A 16,091-nucleotide genomic window follows, 5' to 3' on the forward strand; every position below is an offset into this window, starting at 1 on the left:
ATAGCTAACAAACCCGTCTTAACAATAGGATCATTTTTTTGTGCCAGCTGGAAACCGGTTGAAAATTATCAAAAGCTAGGAACCTGTGGAAGCTGGCAACTCATATGTATATGAGGGGGAAGCTTGTCCCTGACCTGGCATTGAACTTCGTGAAGGGATAGTCTTTGTTAACCTTCAGCCCTAAACAATAAAACATTCAATCATAGACTCAGCCACCATCTTTCATTAGCATCACTGTTTTGAAGCTTTTGCTCCTGATAACTTAAATGATCTCCTTTCCATCAAATGGTCTTCCATGTGTCTTTGAATCTCTTTGCCTGATGACAACCCAAGCAGTCGTCTCTAAGGTCTTTGTGATCCTTGGAGTTTCCTTTCACGGTTATGATTACTTGGGATAAAAGCAGGGCACATAATGGAAAGAATGAATGATGTCTGTATAACCTGATGGATAAACTACAATGATTAATGATGGTATAGCATCAATAAAAGCAAGCAGGGTCAACCAGACCAGACAGTGAATACTATGTGGCAGTTACAAAAATCTTGTGAGCATGGTATCAGGACAAGTGCCCGACGGCCACATGCCCGACTTAACAGTGCCCGATGGACAAATGCCCGATCAGGACAATTGCCCAATTAGGAAAACTGCCCGAATATTTACATATATACAACTGCTCTTTTAGTTGAGAAAGAGAAACTACCGGACGATGAAGAAGCTCGTTAGTAAAGTACATATGTTTTAGTTGGGAAAATTTTTTCTTGTCACGAAGTTTTTTTACTCTTGTAAGCATCCATGGATTTTGTTAAAACTCAACGTGGTGGATTGAAGCTTTGCTATAATGGTTATGTTTATGTTAAGAACAAGGAATTGCCATCTGGAAATAAGTTTTACAAATGTGAACGCCGCCGACACAACTGCAAGGACAAAATTACTGTGTGTGGTGATCAAATAATAAGCAGAACACATGAACACACTCACGCTCCAGATATTATTTGTCAAGATCTTCTATCTTTATGTGAAGAAATGAAGGAACAAGCTATTGAAACCCAACAATCATCACAGCAGATTTTATGTCAAACGTTACAGAATGTCTCGGAAGGAGTCTCTAGTCAACTACCGTCTGTGAGCACAATTAGCATTCTATCAGAAGATATAAACAAGTTGTGCATGCTCCACATCCCATACCGAGAAATCATGTTCTTTTTATTTTAGCTCACAATTCAAAATTTTAGGTTTATTTTTTTTAGATCTAGCTTTGTCTTTTTTTCCAATAACATCCTTGTGTATCCATAAATAAAAAAATAAATCATGTTCTTTTTATTTTTGTCTATTATTACACCTTGTTAATGTTTACCATAAGGAAAAAATAAATAATTAAAGAAAGTGCATACAAAATCCCTATGGCAGCAAAACAAATAATCAGGCAAATGTCCTAATTGGCCAATTGTCCTGATCGGGCATTTGTTCATTCGGCCAGATGTCCGTCGGGCATGTGGCCGTCGGGCACTTATCAGTCGGGCACTTGTCTTAGAACCTGTGAGCGTACACCACCATTCAATTGAAGAAAAGGAAAAAAAATCAAACAAAAACAAAGGTGGAGATGGAAAGAGAAGCCCATAATAAATTTGAGCCAACATTCAAATTGAATAGGGCAATAAACCCAACAGCAGTGATTAGGAATGTCCTGTCTTGGTGGACATACTACGTATAGGCAAATCAGTGATAAAGTCAGTTTAATTTAAAAGTAAAAAACATCCATTTCAGTTCATTTTCCTTGAGAAGGTAACAAAATTACTAGGCAGGCTATGCATTCCAGTTTCTTCATTGTGAATTGAGCACAGTAAAAAAATTGGGGTCTCACATTACTCATCACCCTACCTGGTTGTACAACCTGTTGACCAGGTGGCGGGAATTGACCAGGTGAGTAATCTGGAGCTGGCCCTTCATATCCTAGGATGATATTACAGTATAGTACTCAATACATCACATAATTGTAACCCTAAAGTAATTCCTAGATATTTGGGGCTAAAACATTTTTTGCTAAAGCAGATATAAACAATCACTACCACTAAAATATTCTACTTTCAGCAAAATTAAACATTAATGTGTAGTCAGTTCATAGAGGGTATATACCTGGAGTTGCGATCTCTACACCAATACTACATAGTTCAGTGGTCTTCCACCAGGGCGGCGTTGCAAAGCCTTACGGTCAATTTTAAAGGCCTGCTAACCCACAAATTGAACATTGATTAGCGAGATTGTGAATGGTTTTTTTTATTAGTGTTTAATGAGTAAGTGTTTAGCAAATTTTTATGGTTTAGTGGAATGTTAACTGAATGTTTAGTGTTTTGTGAACGTTATAGAATTTTTCTTATGCAAGTATTCAGTGAATGTTTAGTCTTTAGGGTTTTAATGAATGCTTTGTGAATGTTTAGTGTGTAAGTAATCAAAGAATGTTTAGATGTTTAGTGAGTGTTTAGTGAATGTTAGAGCAAGATATTCAGTGAATGTTTAGTGGGTGTTTAGAGTTGAGTGAGCAAAGTGTTTATTGAGTGTTTAGGGTTTAGTGAAGGTTTAGTGCATGTTAGTGTTTAGTGAAGGTTTAGTGCATGTTAGTGTTTAGTGAATAAATGTTTAGTGTGCAAGTATGTTTAGTGTTTAGAGTTTAGTGAAAATGTTGTGTGAATGTTAAGTGTTTAACAAATGTTTAGTGCGTAAGCATTCAGCGAGTGTTTTAGTGAATAAGCAATCAGCGAGTGCTTAGGGTTTAGTGAATGTTTAGTAAGTATTCAGTGAGTGTTTAGTAAATAGTCTTATGATTGTTAAGTGTTTAGTGAATGTTTAGTATGTGTTTATTTTGTGTTTAGTGAGTGATGAGTGGATGTTCATTCACTGTTTAAAGAGTGTTTAGGGGTTTAGTGAGCATTTTGCATTTATTGAGTATTTTAGTGTTTAGTGAGTGTTTAGGGTTTAGTAAGTATTTAGTTAGTTTTAGTGTATAGTGAGTACTTAGTGGATGTTTAGTGTGTAGTCAGTACTTAGTGAATGCTTAGCGATTGTTTAGTTTAATGAATGTTTACAGTGTGCTTGAGGTATAGTGAGTATATAGGGAGTGCTTAAGTGTTTTATGAGTGTTTAGTGTATTGTGAGTGCTTAGTGATTGTTGACTATCCAGTGAGCGTTAAGTGGTATGGAGTGTGAGTGTATGTCAAGTGTAAATGTTTAGCAAGTGTGAGTGTATAGTAACCGAGTGCTTAGTGAGTGAAAGTGTATTGTGAACATTAATGTTTAGTGATTGTACAATACTGTTTAGTTAGTGCTTAGTGACTGTATGCTAAGAAAGTCCGGTAATTTACAGGAACCATTTATGCTAGTCACTGCTTAGATCCAACAGCAGATGCTTAGGCCTTCACCACAATGGTTGGAGTACTTAGGCCAACCTGTTTTTATTAGGTAACTTTTCTCTTAGAAATTGGGCCCAGTAATAATAATAATAATAATAGGAATCTGGAAAAACTAGAGAATGAAGTAGCTCCAGGACTCATGCAGAAGAGTGGGATTCTAGAAACGGCACACATAGTAAGAAAAGTGATGGACTCCTAAGGAGGCAGGATGCAACCCGGAACCCCACACTATAAATACACCACCCAGTCAAATTAGAGGACTGTGATAGAGCAAAAAAGAGCATATAAAAAAGATTAATAATAAAATATATATTATTAATAATCATTATTATTATATTATTATTTATTATTATTATTATTATTATTTTGCCCGTGGAAACTGTACCTATAATCATAGGAACACTAGGCACGATCCCAAGATCCTTGAAAAGGAATTTAGAAAAACTAGAGGCTGAAGTAGCTCCAGGACTCATGCAAAAGAGTGTGATCCTAGAAATGCCGCACATAGTAAGAAAAGTGATGGACTCCTAAGGAGGCAGGATGCAACCCGGAACCCCACACTATAAATACCACCCAGTCAAATTGGAGGACTGTGATAAGAGCAAAAAAAAAAAAAATTATTAATTAATAATAATAATAATAATAATAATAATAATAATAATAATAATAATAATAATAATAATAATAATTATAACAACAGCAACAATATTCTGGTATACCAGTGGTAAAAATATAATCAAATTATTAATAATAGGATGATAATAATCGTAAACAGATAAAAATAATAGTAATAAAAATAATAAAAGTAATAAAGTATAGTACGATGAGCTGGACCGAGACCTTTCAATATGGTCGCTCGAGGTCACACATTAGGCAGGGGGATCGCCACTCCAGTGATATCCGCTCTATGAGTCCGCTAAACACAATACATACCTAAAATTCTTCTTCTTTCAATACACGTTACATTTCTAAAAAAAAATTGTAATCCATCCAAAGGATCAAGTCTCATTTTACATGAAGATCTTAACTGTTCAATTTCCAGTAACAGAAAACACATTACACCACTTCACTGAGCCTGGCCTATGGGCCATGCCCATGTAGTTCTATCAAACACGAACATATATTTTGTCTTTTTTATTGAAAGTTTATAAAACACAAATCCCCAAAAATTAAGTGAAACTGCACAAATTTAAAATTAAAAAGACATATCATCAATAAGTTCTTGTTACCTTAAGCAAAACTGTCAAATACTCACACACAGGATGCTATACGTAATTTCATTCCTGATGAAAAAAAAAAAAAAAAACCTACAGAGCAAAACTCATAAGCTGCAACTATACCTACTGAATGTTTGGAATGACATTTCAAAACTGACACTCACCTGGCTGTGGATACTGATTTGGAGGTGGATACTGGCCAGGCGCTCCAGGGGGAGGATACTGTCCAGGCGCTCCAGGGGGAGGATATTGTCCAGGTGCTCCAGGGGGAGGATATTGGCCAGGGGCAGGATACTGGCCAGGTGCAGGATAAGGCGCTCCAGGGGCAGGATAAGGCGCTCCAGGGGCAGGATAAGGAGCTCCAGGGGCAGGATAAGGAGCTCCTGGAGCAGGATAAGGGGCTCCTGGGGCAGGATACTGTCCAGGGGGAGGATATTGCCCTGGTGGAGGATACTGCCCATCTCCCGGAGGATAAGGGCCAGGGTGCTGGTATTCTCCAGGATACGGGGCTGGGTAACTCATTGCTGGGCTTCTATGCAGGCTTTACTATTCCTGAAAAATAAAGTTTAACTTAGTTTTACCAGACCACTGAGCTGATTAACAGCTCTCCTAGGGCTGGTCCGAAGGATTAGATATTTTTTACGTGGCTAGGAACTAATTGGTCACCTAGCAACGGGCCCTACAGCTTATTGTGGGATCCGAACCACACTATATAGAGAAATAAATTCCTCTGATTTCGCGTTGGCCGAACCGGGATTCGAACTTCAGACCACCGGATTGGCACCCGAGCGCGAAAACCACTCATCCAACGTGGAACTTTACTATTCCTGAAAGAAAGGATCAAGTCACAGTACGATACTGGGTCCTGCCCTCAACTTTGTGTTTATCTGATTTCTCGTTTCAAAATCAGTCTCCTTTACCAGCTCTATTAATCACCTACGAATTGTAATACAGTCAGTCGTTCAGTTCAACCACCTTAAAAGAATAACTACAGCTGGCTGCTTATTAAGAAATTACAAATCAATCATACCACTATTATTTTCAGATAAATTTATTCAGAAAGAAAAGTAACATAAGAAAAAATCAGTTCAAAAAATTAATGGCGAAACTAACCAAGCAATTATAGACTGCTTTTGTCAAGTGAACCTGAAAGTTTCAATGGCAAGTTTTCTGTATTAATTTCTGTGCTGCTTTGTGGGGATATGTTACACTGAACAACGAATCATATCTTCTTGGCTTTAGTAGGCTATGTTACTTCAAATGGAAGAGCAAACTGATGTCTTGCTTAAAAACGACATTTTAGCTAGGCATTAGCACTAATCTATAATTTTTCATAAATATAGTAAGTATAAATTATTAGGTAAAATTAAGAATATAAGGTTATATTAGTTAGCCTTATTGTACATATAAGTTAAAGTTTCACATACTTTCAACGGAACCCTTTTGCATTACACTACCCAACAGGATTTTTAGCAGTTTAATTGATGTCTGCGTCACTCGGGTAAGTACATTCGGCAGAGCAGTGAGCACTTACTTCCGCAACGGCAACAAGCACTTATTTTCAGGCTCTGATGAACACACAAGGTAAATGAACTGTATTCTGTCCTGCGACTGACTTAAATGTCAAACTCGTTTTTCTAGACAATTACACTTTTAAGCTATTGAAAACTTGATGTAGGTTTGAGTTATCAATACCAAAAATCAGCGTTTATGGCCATAAATAAACAGAAGTAATTCTCAAATATAGAGGCAGTTATGAAGCACTAAAATCATCAAAAGCATTACCATGACAATTTCCTTTTTCAGGTCAACCAGAGAATGAGCTGGCTATGAAACATTTATACCACTAAAAATTGGTGATCTTGCCGTTCAAGTCTTAACAATTTAGTACAGGTCATGTTGGTGGTTCCTGGATTAATAAAGCTGTATAAAAGAACTACGAATCATATATAAAAAAAAAAAAAAATTTGCCTTAACTTTTCAGGTTCGAAATAAAAAAAAAGTACTTTGTAGAATAATTGTTTAGGCTATATATATATATATATATATATATATATATATATATTATAGATATATATATATAAAAGGGCGCAACTGGCTACGAAACATTTAAATTACGGAATTTTTGTGACCCTGACCATGATTTCACGTGAAAGTTCATCAACGGATGGGAAACCTAATGTGCACTGTATACCAGCTATGTCAGAACACTGTTAGCCTTGTTGCACGAAAACTAGGACCACACCCACAGGGATCTATTTCAACATTCGACAGTGACATGTCTACACATACCATGCATGTTGACTGATCATCAAGTTTTCTTATAGATAAATGCAGAAAGCACTTGTCTGCCTGATGTTGCCAGGTCCCTGTGATGAGGTAGTATATCAGTCATGTTCGCCCAAACGCTGGTAAAAACAGATTCATTCTACAAAGAAACTGACATTCCGCGGTGGCAAGAGACGACACGATATACAAATGTGTAAGATATGTCAGTTTCACTGCAAAATTTAGCAACAGGATCTCTAAGTAAAATCTGAAGTATTGTGAACATTCAAATTATAAAGGGATTTGAGATTAGATAAAGTTTCCCCCAACAGAGCCAGTGACATATGTGGCGACACTGAACTTAATTAAAAAGGGGCTTCCCAAGGAATTGTGTTCTAAAGATCAAGTCTTGCAGAGGATGGCTGAAAAGAAACAATGATGAAATACAAGATATCTAATTTTTCAGAGTATGTGAGAGCTCCATGTTTGCCATAACAACTGGGGGTGGACAGCCAGGATGGATTTAGAAATAAAACACTCAAAGAAAAGATTGGGTAAAGATGAAGGTATTTTCCTGATGATCCACCAAGCAACTTTTGTTGTCTCAGCCTGTCCCACACACTTTTCGAAAAAAAAAATCGGAAAAAAAACGTGAATAAAAAAAAAGGATAAATGCCTCATACATAGTACCTACCCTCAGGCAAGAGAACTCAAACCCAAGACCATGGAAGGCCGTGGTGCTACAATAGTTATGGCACAGTCCAAAGTTGGAGAACAAGGCTTGTATTCAAGGGCAGACTTCTCTCAGTAAGGTAGCCTACCAAGATTGAAATTCCCTTCTACCCACTAGTTTGATTTCGGAGTCTTCCTCCTAAAACAGTTGCCTGCCAAGGTTAGTCTCTTTTTCTCTAATTTGTATAGGCAGGGACATCACACTCTAGAATGTTGCTACGAAATGTCACATGAACGTTTTCCTTTGCCTCTGTAAAGATTTCATTTCAACTGAGTAATATAACTATTATAATAAATTTTGCAAGACTTGTCAAAATAGCAACAATCATACAGACCTTTGGGGTAAAAAAACAAACGCATTTGAGGCGAGGGCGCAGCTTACAATCGATCACAATAATGTAATCACAAAAGAATAATAACGGTTTCATGAACAAGTCGAAAGCACCTCCGATGCAACTATTTCAGCCTTTCTAAGAACTGGAATACATATTCACTTTACAACGGGATTTCGTCACTTCACCTTCAAGTGAACTTAAGAAAATTTCACCTCAGTATTTAAATGTCCTTGTCAGCGTAATCCACAACACTGCCAAACCCATCAGTATCCATGGCAAGTATATAGTAGCTTAAGTATCCTTCATAAACATACTTCCAGGTTCCCAGAGCAAAAAATCCGGTGCAAGCACAAAGCTGGTTTAATCTAAAGGAAACTTCCAAACCATCACAAACAGTATTATCACACGAGGAATGTCTTGTTATCTAAATATTTATATATATATATATATATATATATATATATATATATATATATATATATATATATATATATATATATATATAAATATATATATATATATATATGTATATCTGACAACAACAAGACTACCAAATTATGTCTTTTTGACTAGTGTTACAAACTATTTCTTCTATAGCTAGCTGGTTCACTTAAGGCAGATTCTTGGATGAGCCTATGCTACGAGACGTTGGTTTGGCGGTCGCCGATTGGCTGGGAGCTGCCTACCTCCCAGTACCAGCCAATCAGAGACCGCCAAACAAACGTCTCTTGAGCATAATAGGCTCATCCAAGAATCTATTTAAAGAACCAGCCATAGCGATCACTACTAGGCAGCCTCTTTGGTATGGGACAACATCGGTGGTCCGCGAGTTTCGTCTCTATAGCTACGTGAGAATATTTTAGAAGTGTAAAAGTTATGAAATCAATTAAAATGAATGGTTCGTAGATATTGGTACTGTTAATATACTATATATACTTTTGTTTGCCGTTTGGTTTTAGGTACTACAGGCCTCCGCAGGGATGATTCCTTTGTAAGGACAACGCTTTTTCCCTATTTTCATTGTAACCAATCATCAAGTCGCGTTGTTCTTATTTCCATCCGATAGAGCGTTCCGCGGCCTTTCCGCCGATGTGTAACACATGCAATTCCATTATTTGTACGCTTTATTATATCTAAATGAATGTCTGTAATAAAACACAAATTTACAGTCTCGAGTCATTTCTGTTTGCGGTGCGAGACTGCACTACATATCCGTCCGCACCTGTATGTCAACTCAGTTTGTCTGTAAATAAATCATTACGGGCTGCTCTGTGAGCAAGAGCCCGTGCTGACACAAGGTCAGCTTAATCATAAACAACAACAAGTAAATAAATCATCAGTACCCAGCTACTGTCTTAATCTCTGGTCCTCACACCTTCTCTGGCTGGCCCTTCTACGTTTTCTAAATAAGTGGCTTCTTATATTTAATCATTATAATTGTCATTCAGTATTTTCTCATCAGTGTCGTAGCTCCTACCAAATAGAGTTTTTAAATATTTTTTTTAAATGTGCTTTCTTCTTGTATGATCTTCACATATATATATATATATATATATATATAATATATATATATTTATATATATATATATATGTATGTATGTATGATATATATAGATTATATATATATCTATATATATATATAATAATATATAGGTATATATATATATATATATAAACAACAGTAAATCTGCGAAGGAGCTTCGTAAGATTAACGAATTAAGTATAAGCGAACCGAAAAGCACAGCATAAAAACTCCACACCAAGTTTTGGTGTATGAAATTAAAATAATACCAAGAGACAAAATCAAAAATAAAAAACTAGGAATATTCGGCTATCGATATAAAATTAAATTCCATTCGTGCCGGATATAGGTACCTATATATGTGGACAACGTTCTGGAAACTGCACAATATCAAGTGCCGATTATAACTATTACATCACAAGACGAAATCCATCACATAGGTAATTTCATTACCGGCTGCTCTAGGAGCAAGAGCCCGTGCTGGCATATGCTCAGCTAAACCTAAAACACAGGTAGTTTTATTTAGCTAAACTACGACCAAGAAAAACTTGACCTACGATGCGCAAATTACAACCAAAATTACTGTCTAACCCACCCACAACGATTTACAATGAAATCAAAATTATCGTATGATATATATATATATATATATATATATATATATTATATATATATATATATATATGTGTGTGTGTGTGTGTGTGTGTGTGTGTGAATGGTAAAAATGTTGCTACAACAGAATTTCATCTAATAAAAGGGGCCCATAAAAACGCCAAAATATAGAAAGCAAGTACTTATTGGTATTTCAGAGACTGCCGTTCATTACCTACCTGAAGACAGACAGCAGTCTCTGAAATACAGTGCTTACTTTCTACATACATACATACATACTACATACATCATACATACATACATACATACATACATACATACATACATACATACATACATACATACATACATACATACATATATATATATATATGTGGGTGCATACTCAAAATACATATAGTAGGCAAGATTGCCTAACATCCAAATCCAATTCACATAATAGAGTTCTAAATTAACCGAAACCTTAGTTAGAGGGAATAATTTTTCTTGGCTTCGTACCATGAACTATAGAAAAAATCAGAACCGTTATATTTACCAAATACTAGTCAATTCAATGATTTCGGGGGGAAATCTCTCTCTCCTGGTTGCCAAATTTCACATCTTGATGTCTCTTACAACGCGGATTTCCTGTCACTGTCATATATGGGGAATGCGTCGATATTTAATTTTTAATCACAGTTACAAATCGGGTGAATAAATTCCGCTAAAGCGTAGTCCCTGATGCAAGCTTAGTGTACATAATTACGTTTAAAAGAACTCAACTTCACAACTACGACACACCGAAGGTTTACGAACCTTAGACACAACACACACTGAAGACTATATTTTGGCGAGGCGCGAGCTATAGCCTAGAAGAACGAAGCAGTGGCGATATCTCGTAACCCATCAAAGAAAGTGACCCACGTTTTTATATTGTTTCTCTTAAAATAGGGACGAGTGCATGTTTAATCGGAACTACAAAGTTCAGTGGAAATTAAAATAATATAAATTTACTTCATTATGAAATATGTTATGTTTCATAGTGTGAAGTAGCTACATATGTTAAAATGTTAGTGAAAGTTACCCTCACATACGAGACACCTTACGTAAATTTTACATGCGCTATTCGTAGTCTTGATGAGGGTTCCGAATGTTTGAGAAAATTCTAGTACTTATTGGAAAGAGAATCCTGCTTTGCTGGTAATATTTTCGATTGCAGCTAACCCTGTGGAGATATTCCTTAGTTGTACGTTATTCCCAGGGTATAGTTCTTTTAATATAAAACGCTATCTGTGGCCTAATACTTTTAACTACACTGAAAATACAGACACACACACACATACACACACACACACACACACAATATATATATATATATATATATATATATATATATATATATATATATATATATATATATATATATATATATATAGTGTGTTGTGTGTGTGTGTGCCCACAGCTGTCCCTAAGCAGAGGGGTTGGTTGGCTTTATGTATCTTTTCCAATTACTTCTATGGAAAGCATTTCTCGTGCTTGCCTCTTCCTCTGCAGATCCTTCTTCACTTTATTATACTATCTAATCCTTTGCCTTCAGGTGCAGTCCAAGCCCTTCTTCACTTTCCTCATTCTTACCATATGCCCATACCAACTCAGTCTCAACACTTTTAATATTAGTGGTAAACATCACCACCCTGCAACTTCGAAGTTCTTCGTGTAGCGAGATCCCCAAAATCCTCCTTCCCTCCTTATGGCCATGTTTCTGAACCAGACATCATCACTGCTTTAGTTTAACTTTGGTACTATCTATCGCTAATTTTCAGTTTATTTGACATTCTTTTTCACCCACAGTATCCCTGCCACCCTCTTCCATTCTTTCCAGCCCGCTTTATCCTAATGGTGAACTTCAGCTTCACACGCTCACTCCTTGCTTAAAACAGATCAAGAGTATTTTAATTTTTCAACCTATTGTAAATATAGGCCTCTCTGTCGTTTACAAATAGCCTATCCCCTCCTTGGTTGCTAGACACAGTGACTTCACTCGTTCCCATTTTCACCTGATCACCCAGTTTAAGAGATGTCACTGACACTTCTTAGCAATTCTTCTTCAGTCTTTGGAGTAATCATCAGATCATTTGCATATAACAATGCCATTAAATTGTAATTTCTAAGATCTTCACTTTCTACATCCATAACCAGAATTGGGTAAGTGTTGATCCTCGATGTAAACCCATTCTAATATCAAACATTCCTGTTTTGCCGTCTCGCAGGGCTGATCTAGGAGCCCTTGTCAGCAACAGACTGGCTGAATTTACAAGGCAACGGGACGAGTATCATGCCACTTGGGCAATCTACATACACAGACGTGTAAACATACTGTTGCAGATCAACATTTTTCCTATGTCGTAGACAAACTTACTATGAGATTCAGGGTCTCTGTAACACGTTTTTTTGGACTTTGCTCCTTATCAAAGCATCGGATGTAGTTGAAAGTTGACATATATATATTTTACAACCACACAAATTTTGTCAGCATTATCAATAACCTAAACCCGATAGTTTTAATTTTTATAGAGTAAAAATTATCTAGCCGACGCCATGGCCAGTGATTACGAGCCAAGAGTCGAAAAACATTCATTACATAAGCAAGGTAAACACCGTTTTACGAAATGTTGCCCCACCCATCCACCAGACAGAAACTCATTCACCTTGTTCCATCGGCTCTGAAACCCATAGCAGCCAAGAATGGCTAACAGGATTTGGAATTGTCCCCGTGGTTGCAAAACTGCACTTGTCTTACAACTTGCAACTTTATACAGTCAAGAGAAAGCCGGATGCCAGAAAACTTCCAATCATTCATTCATTCATTCAAGAGAAAGCCCGTGGCCATACTTACTATAGCCTGAATAGGTAATTATTCAGTTTCTAGTTAAATCCAATGTTTATGGTCTGATTTGTATTTAGCGTAACGTGATTATAATACTTGTAATGTCATTCAGGAATTTGAACATTTCCATTAACTAGTTATATAAAGACTGTATGTAAACCGTCTTTATATAACTATTTTTGTTAAAATAAGATTTTTAACCAAAGTAAATACGAGCTTATATGTGCTAAAATCTCCAGCAGACCAACGGATCATCCGATATATTTTTTTTTCTTCTTTAGGCCGTAAGATCGTGTTGGATATAAAAACTTTATGAATGGCGGAACGATACATAGAAGTGGGTGGGGTATCTGTGCTAGCGTAGTAATACTACTGTAGCAGCAGTGCCGCCGCAACAGTAGTAATAGCAGTAAACGTTTAGGCCAACTGCTGGGATCCTTGAGGATCATTTAGCACTTCTTACAACTACTCAAGAAATGAGTTTTTATAGCCAGAAGTTAAATTTTCTAATCCAACAATGCCCATGATAGACTTCAGTGTTATCCTGAATTATAACGAGGCCAAAGTGGGTGGAGCCTCATGAAGTCATTCTGACGATAATTATTGGTGAAGGTTTAAAGCCAAAATACGGTACCGGCTCTTTTTTTTCTGTAAATAGGTAGATAGCCAATAAATAAAAAATGCTTGACATTGGATATAGCAGTTATCAAATCAAGAGGTTTCAGATTTCATAAAGGTGTACTGCCTTGCTTGTATTTAAATTTGTATGTCATTGTTGACAGAGGTATAGCCTTCGTTACGTAAAGCCAATCATCCATCGAGAAAGAGGGAAGAAATGCTGTCATAAGTTACGTAACGAGTGCGTTCGAAACCTTTTCTCTGAGTAAGTTGGCCCGTCTTTAAAACTATGTAATGCAGAATACAGTCAAAATTTATGTGTACATATAATGTGTATTCTGAATAAGCGTTATATTTATGAAATGCATAGATAAAAAGTTATTGCGAAAAAAACCGTGTTACAGAGGCCCTGAATCTCATAGTAGGTTCCTTAAATTTGCATGGATTTCTCTCTCTCTCTCTCTCTCTCTCTCTCTCTCTCTAAACTCTCTCTTCTCTCTCTCTCTCTCTCTCTCTCTCTCTCTCTCTCTCTCTCTCTCTCTCTCCAAAGTTGAAGCATAAATGCCTCCACCCTCACCTATGACATTAGACTGACCTTTAGATAGCCAGGTGCCAATATATATATATATATATATATATATATATATATATATATATATATATATATATACACATATATACACACACACACACACACACACACACACACACAACCTTTGTCCGCCTGAAGATACTGTTAGAAAGTCCAATACACAGAATTACGCTCACAAGCACGCACACACTTATACAGAAACCAAGGTCTAGAGTATATTCTCTAGACCTTGACAGAAACAAACAAGGACGCACTTTCGAGGTTTTAGCTACGACAATTTCAAGAGGCTTTTAGCCTTGGCAGTGTAGGACACCGTATTTATTATTAAATGGTAATAAATATTTGCAGGTTGACGGCATGGGAATAGGGATGGAGCCCTCGGCCCCTCATGGCCCAGTGCTGAGGACTATTTTAATGTGAGAGCTCAGTTGGGCGGTTGCTGGACAACTGCCCTCTCTGGCTTATCACCAGTTGTCTTGCTCGCATTATATCGATGACACTTATTTAAAAGATTCACCTACAGATGATCTATTTTACAGCATGCTAACTGGCCCATCCGAATATCAAATTCCCTATTGATTACGCAAAAGATGACAAACTTCTTTTCTTGGGTATTGAAGTTTCTCGTAGCCAATCAAAATTTTTCAGAAAGAAGATATTAACCTGATTAGGCACAAATTCTTAGTCTTTATAACTTAAATCATAAAACTTTGTTTTTCACTTGTCCACAAATCCTTTTCCCTTCCTTTTGGAATAGTCCGAGTTCCACAAAGAGGCCACATTTTCAAAAATGTTTTACTGAGAACTGCTTTCGAGCGGTTTATTTTCTAAATGTCTTAACAATATTTTGAATTGAATTTAACGTTTTTTCATGACAATACTATTCGGACTGTACCAAGGATGCCTTTTTATACCAGTATTCCTTTAACTCAATACTAAATTCTATAGGTTACCCAAGTTCACCAAATCATCAGATATTTTTGTCCCGCCAAAAAAATGTCTGATTCCAACAAACCCATTGGCAATTTTCAAAGGAAGACAAGTTGAACCCTCTTATAGCATCTGACGTCTATGCAATATATTTATTCTAGGTGTGATATAGGAAAATATGTCGGAACTTCACGGAGACATTGTACTACTGATGTGAAATCATCATCTGAATTTTCCAGCATCCGTGACCATGCAAGAGGGCGTAAGTGAAATATAAACTATCAACATTCCAAGATTATTACCAAAATGTCTTCACAACACCTAGCGGTTTTCGAATCGATCCTTATAAAAATGGTTGGCCCCAAACTGAACAACCAAACTACCTCCACCCTATATAGCTGGCGTAAACAATGGATGTATTTTGCTATTCGAGTCACTTTTACTGTATAGCCTTCCATCCTCTACTAGAAATGGAGCTTGAGATTAGTTCTTTTATTTTGCTTCTTATTGTAATTATTACTTGTATCTATATGAGCATTTTCATTCTAATTAGATTTGTATTGTAATTTTCATCTTGAAAATGGAGCTGGTCCCCTAAACGTTGCATTAATAAAGCTATGCTAATATGAAACGGCCTTCTGCATCGGAACTTTTTGTACTAATAATATATATATATATATATATATATATATATATATATATATATATATATATATATGTAGTATGTATATATATGTATATGTATATTATATATACAATTTATGTGAAGCAAGATGCGATAAGGAAAAAACAACAAAGTTACATTGACCATTGACTTTTTTTCAATAGTTCCATATACTGTTCAGGCGAGTTCAAATATTTCTGGAAAGGACAACGCAGTTATATACTGTATACAAATATACAATAAATAATGATAACTTGAATTACTCAAACTGAAAGAATATATTTTAAAACAGAAGGAAAACAGAGTGATGTAGTTAAATGTAATATATAT

General features: G+C 36.2%; 1 protein-coding gene across 8 annotated transcripts in view; it reads right to left on the minus strand.

The window, feature by feature from the left end:
* Nucleotides 1-16,091, minus strand: part of LOC135220816 (phospholipid scramblase 2-like) — a 126,267-nt gene that overhangs the window by 64,451 nt on the left and 45,725 nt on the right. For 3 of the 8 annotated variants that reach the window (XM_064258347.1, XM_064258342.1, XM_064258345.1), the window contains exons 2-3: nucleotides 4,787-5,174; nucleotides 1,880-1,951 (exon numbers count right to left, since the gene is read on the minus strand). In XM_064258347.1, coding sequence (XP_064114417.1) covers nucleotides 1,880-1,951; nucleotides 4,787-5,144 — 430 coding nt within the window. In that variant the 5' untranslated portion in view covers nucleotides 5,145-5,174. Of the gene's footprint in view, nucleotides 1-1,879; nucleotides 1,952-4,786; nucleotides 5,175-5,735; nucleotides 5,877-10,626; nucleotides 10,914-16,091 lie in introns of those variants that run through there. The other 5 variants (XM_064258344.1, XM_064258348.1, XM_064258343.1 and 2 more) reach the window with 5 other exon arrangements.

This window comes from Macrobrachium nipponense, chromosome 2, assembly GCF_015104395.2.
Source record: "Macrobrachium nipponense isolate FS-2020 chromosome 2, ASM1510439v2, whole genome shotgun sequence".
NCBI classification, from domain to species: domain Eukaryota; kingdom Metazoa; phylum Arthropoda; class Malacostraca; order Decapoda; family Palaemonidae; genus Macrobrachium; species Macrobrachium nipponense.